Below are 5,265 nucleotides of genomic sequence, written 5' to 3'. Positions count from 1 at the left end.
CACGACCCCGGGCACACGGCCCGCGCCACCTCCACTGCGGGCGCCTCAGCCCGCGCCCTCAGGACACACTGAGGGTCTTCTCTTATGTACTGAGCCTCTGGTGCTCTAGCTGAACGCTATTTTCAGGTTCTTTTAATGCAGTGAGATGTGTTTGTGGGTGCTTTAATTAGCAGATTGACATAAACAGGCATCTAAGACTGGAATTATTCATTAGGAGTTGGGTGCCTAATTTCCTTAGATACTTCTGAAAATCTCACCCCATCATGTTTAATTAAAAATGTCAGATTATATCAATACTCAGATGTGTCTGCTGTTGGTCTCCCGAGAAGATTTCCAAAATCTACTTCTCATTCCATCTGTTCCTGACAGAGGAAGGAGTGACTTGGCCCATTCTTGAACCAAAACATCAGCAAATAATCTTAAAATACTACACACTGCAAATGATATTAATCTCCTGAGCAGGGCTTCTGAAACCTTACTTGGATGTGCATATTCACAGGTATCTTGTAAGCTAAGAAATGGGAAAGCAGGCTACCTAGGAACACTAAAGGAGAGCACACTTACATGTAACCTGCTTTAGACAACAATTTCAGGATTTGCTATGAAATCTGCTTATCTTAGAGGACAGGAGGGCCGTGGAGCACATCCTTTTAAGAATGACTTTAAAAATCACACACACACACACACACCTCTCCACCAGCATACACATATGCACACAGACATTCAAGTAGCCTCACAACATTCACTTTGACAGACATCCATAAGGACAAACTCTTTAGCACAGAAGTTTGGTTTAGGTGAGAAACTGGGGAGTAGGCTGGAATTCACCACATTCTTCCTCAAAAGTTCCTTTATCCTCCTGCTTGTGTTTCGTACCCCAGTAAGTAACAATCTCATTCCTCAAGTACACCAGATCAGATTTTTTTTGTTTTGGTACTCAGCATCTCCTTTCTTCCTGGAAATGCCACAGGTTTTCCAGATCTGCCAGTTCAGTAGCATCAGAATTCAGGGACATATTTAATCCCCATCATTCAAGAGTATCAGATCTCTTGGTAAATCTTGGGCAGTTTTATGATAAGAAATGATGCACTGGCACTAGGAATCAAGAAGTGTGCACGGCTGAGCAACATCTAATTTTTCTATGTATGCTACTCTGCCTTTCCTCCCATTTTGTTGGGTTTTTTTAGTAGCATAAGTAATTTTACGAAGTGACAGTTAAAAAAAACACCCAACACATCAGATCAGTTCTCAGTCATCTTGAAGGCCTACATTTTATCCCTCAAATGTTTTAAAGTTCAGCTGTACTTACTCTGGGAACAGGGGATGTCTGAGTGCCTTTCCTCTGGCCACTTGTCTCAGGCGTTAGGTCTCGGTGGTCTACCTGAATGTGGCTCTCTAGGTCTTCAGCGCTTTCAAATTTGACACTACACTCTGGACACCTCAGACTGCCACATGGTCTCTCATTCACCTCCTGTGGAGTCAAGCTCGAAGACTGTCCATTGGTGCTCCTGGTCATGCATCCGGCGCACAGGCCATAGGGAAGGCCGTTCACATCCAACTTTACCAAGTCCTGCTTGTTCCGGAACTCCTTCAGGCACAACGCACACTTGTAGAGTTTTTGCAAGGCCTGGCCATTGGGCGACGAGGTTGCAGAGTTGCCTGCCAATTTCTGCATATGAAACGTCCCATGAATTTTCAGCTCAAGGGTAGAGGTGACTGTCTGCATGCAGACAACACAGCGAAACCCAGTGAGGGAGTTTCTGAGATCTGGATGCATCTGACAGTGCTCGATAAATTCCTCCTCGCTCTGCAGTGGCATTTTGCAGATCCGACACGTCCCTGTATCCAAACTCTTGCTGTGAGTGACTTTGTGCTCCGTCAAGGTCAAGAGTGATGGGAAGCGCTCCCCACAGATGGGGCACATGTAGTGCTTAGCTGGGCCTCGATGGGTCTGCATGTGCTCTCTCAGGCCATTTTCTGAGAAAAAGGTCCGTGAGCAGATATTACACTTGTGGCTACCTTTGATGAATTCTGCTTTTTTCCTAGAACAGTCATCCTCCCCAGGCCTGATGTTATGATCTCTTAAACGGTGGTTCTGCAAGAGGACCTCCATAGTGTAGGCAGCCCCACAAATGTCACAGCCATACATGGGCTCAGAAGCATCTACATCATCCTCACTGGCTTCATGGCTGTTGGAAGTATCTGGATTCTTCATTAACATGTTCTGGATGTCTCCCCCTTCTGTTTTCTTACTGGTTGGGGTCATGCCATTAGCTGTACCATTCTCAGCGCTAGCATCAAAAACACAGTGTTTTTCCCGCAAGTGCTTTTCAAGCAAGATGATGGCATGAAAAGCTTTGCTACAGAACTTGCAGTTGTACTTTTTGCTGTGGGTTGTGATGTGGCACTGCAGTTCTACCTCTGTGCTAAAGGTCTCACCACAGAAGATGCATTTGTGAGACTTTGATGGATTCCCCAAGTGACTGTGCTTCACATGGATCTGGAGATCCACCTCCTTCCTAAAATCCCAGTTACAAGCTGTGCAGCGATACATCTTCTTTTCATTGCTATGTTTGACTGCCAGATGCACTTGGATAGATACCTTGGAATCAAAAACTTCTTGGCAAAGGGTGCAGTGATACAACACAAAAGTATGCATGTCCAACAAATGCTTCTGCAAATCATCCACCGAAGAGAACTGTTTGTCACAGCTCTCACATACATAATGAGTTGAAGTTGTCATGTAATGTACAGTGAGATGTTGCAGAAGGGACTCCTGGGAATCAAAGTCTTCTTTACACTGAGGGCAAGACTGTTTCCTCAACAGCAACTCCAAATGCAACTTTAAATGGGTCTGAAAACTTTCAAAATTTGAGAACTTCAGATCACACTGATTACATGGGTATTCACCATTAGACACTGAGTTTACGCTAGCAGAAAGCCGTTGCCTTTTAGGGGAAGAGACTTCAACATCAGAAGAAACTGGACTCTGCTCTGCTTTTGACTTCTTATTGTGTGCCAGAGGAATGTTCTTGTGGTTTTCTTTAATATGCTTTGTAAGCTTCAGGATGGAGCCAAAAATGGGGGAGTTTGTGCAATAAGGGCATGAATAAACTTCCATAAAAGACTGTGTTGGCTGAATGACAGGGGAATCCAATTTTGAATTTCCTACATTGCAGTGAGTCTGCTGAATATGCTCAGTCAAGGTCGCTTCAGTCAGAAAGCCCATGGAGCACTGGTTACAGAAGAAAGCGTTGTTGCCATCTTGAGGGGTAGCGTTTGGGCCACAGTGAGTAATACGGATGTGCTCTTGTAAGCTATTGATATCTGCAAACATCTCCGGGCAGTAGTTACAGTGAAAGGCAGAAATGTTGCTAAACTGCATCATGGGATATGCATGGTTTTTGTGCACCTTTCTCACATGTTCATTCAAGTTGTACAGTGTAGGCATGGAATCAAGGCAGATCTGGCACGTGTGGCTTTGCTGAGGTTTGTCTGCATGAATGGTCTTCAGGTGGATCTCCAGAACAGCAAGGCTGTTGAAGTCACGCTTTGAGCAGTAGGGGCAGCTGTAAGTAACTTTAGACCAGTTCTGGCCATCCTCTCTGTCCACAGACCTGATTTTCTTTTGTCCTCTCAAAGGCTTTAATGTCGAATCTGGGGTGGAACCTCTTTCCACCGATGCGCTGGAGTCGGGCGTCGCACTGCTCATGGACGCCACGCTCCCCAAGACTGGGTCAGGGCTGATGCTGTGATTGCTGGAGTCAGGCTGTCTGTGGCTGTCCAAGTGGCAATAGACTTCCTCCACTGAAGAAAACTGCTCCGGGCACATAGGGCACTTGTGTTTTTTGTTGGCATGGGCTTGATGAATGTGTGAGAGCAGCGAGTTTTCGTCTGCAAATACTTCAGGGCAATGAATACACTGCAAATCTGCCTTCTCGGAAAGCTGTGGGTGGCGTGTCATTACGTGCTTCTCCAAATCTTCAGTCTGACTGAATGTCTCTTCACAGTAATCACACATAAAATCATCCTTCTTCACCTCTTTCTCAGTCTTTGCCATATGTTCCTTGTTCTTTTTATGAGCTTGCATGTGACTCTGCAATGAGCTGGTAGATGAAAACCCACGTTTACACACAGTGCACTTGAATGGTTTGCTGGAGCTGTGGGTTTTCAGGTGGATTTTGAGGTGGTCGCTGCGAGAGAACGCAGCCTCGCACTCATGGCAATGGTACTTTTTATCCCCGGTGTGAAGCTTTATGTGGCGATCCCTACTTCTCTTGTGCTTAAAAAGCCGGCTACAGTAGGTGCATTTGAAAGGTAGTTTGTCACTGTGGATCTGCTCGTGCCTTTTAAGGTAGCTCAGGCGAATGAAGGACTTATCACAAAACTGACAGGGATACGGCAGGCCAGTCCCCCCTTCCTCCTCCCCGATGCCGAGATCACACCCATCTCCTATCATCTGAGTGGGTGATGCAACATCTTTGCTGGAGGGAGATGAAGCCACCCAGGAGAGTTGTGGGTCGTCATCACCATCTGTAATGGGAAAGCAGAAAGGAGATTAAAAACAATTCCCAGTGCATCTGTGAAATAAGGACAAAGCTCTCAACAACACTATGGGCTTCTGCTACTATAGCATTAAAAAAAAAAAATTTCTACCCAAAAAAAAAGATTGCTTGAATTTCAAAGGAGATTTGAGAAAGAGAAAGAATATTTTACACATAATTCACAAATATGCTAACATACAGCATATAATAGAAGGCATTTTCCTTTAGCAGGTTTAACACCTGCTCGCTGTACTGTAAAGCAATAAACAATGAATAAAGAAACCAAAACACAACATGCAATGAAGCAATACAAACATTTTCCAAAGCTACAATGTTAAGTGATCACCCGTGATTTAGTGGGTCTTTGTAAATGCTACATCAAGATGATTTTAAGTAATGTCTCCACTAAACAAAATCCTACAGCTCTATCTCAAAACTGTAACAGAATGAAAAGCTGCTCAAAAGCAAAGTCAAACACCTAGGTGAAATAAAAGCATCAGATTTGAAACAGCTCAAGAAAATCAGAGAAGAGATTTGTGCCATTACCACATTCATTCATATGAAAGGTAACGTTGCCTGTTTGGCACAAAACCAAACAAAGTAAAAAAGCCCAGAAAATCACCATTTGAGACCTCAAGACATCACAAAAGAATCAGTTTCAGGATAAACCAACAATGGCCCAGCCTCTGTATTAATAAATATTTCCTTTGCTCAATATGAG

The 5,265-nt window shown here is 44.3% G+C and overlaps 1 protein-coding gene across 1 annotated transcript; it reads right to left on the bottom strand.

Moving 5' to 3' along the window:
- Window positions 1-1,309: 1,309 nt before the first annotated feature.
- Window positions 1,310-4,534, bottom strand: ZNF423 (zinc finger protein 423; the record flags this gene model as incomplete). The annotated part of the gene is made up of 1 exon (XM_008935165.1): window positions 1,310-4,534. A coding segment is annotated over exon 1 (3,150 nt), but the record flags the coding sequence as incomplete, so codon positions are not given.
- Between the last annotated feature and the right edge of the window lie 731 nt (window positions 4,535-5,265).

This window comes from Merops nubicus, unplaced genomic scaffold, assembly GCF_000691845.1.
Source record: "Merops nubicus isolate BGI_N331 unplaced genomic scaffold, ASM69184v1 scaffold51162, whole genome shotgun sequence".
Classification (NCBI taxonomy): domain Eukaryota; kingdom Metazoa; phylum Chordata; class Aves; order Coraciiformes; family Meropidae; genus Merops; species Merops nubicus.
The sequence above is the reverse complement of the archived record's forward strand: the minus strand, read 5'-3'. Positions and strand labels throughout refer to the sequence as shown.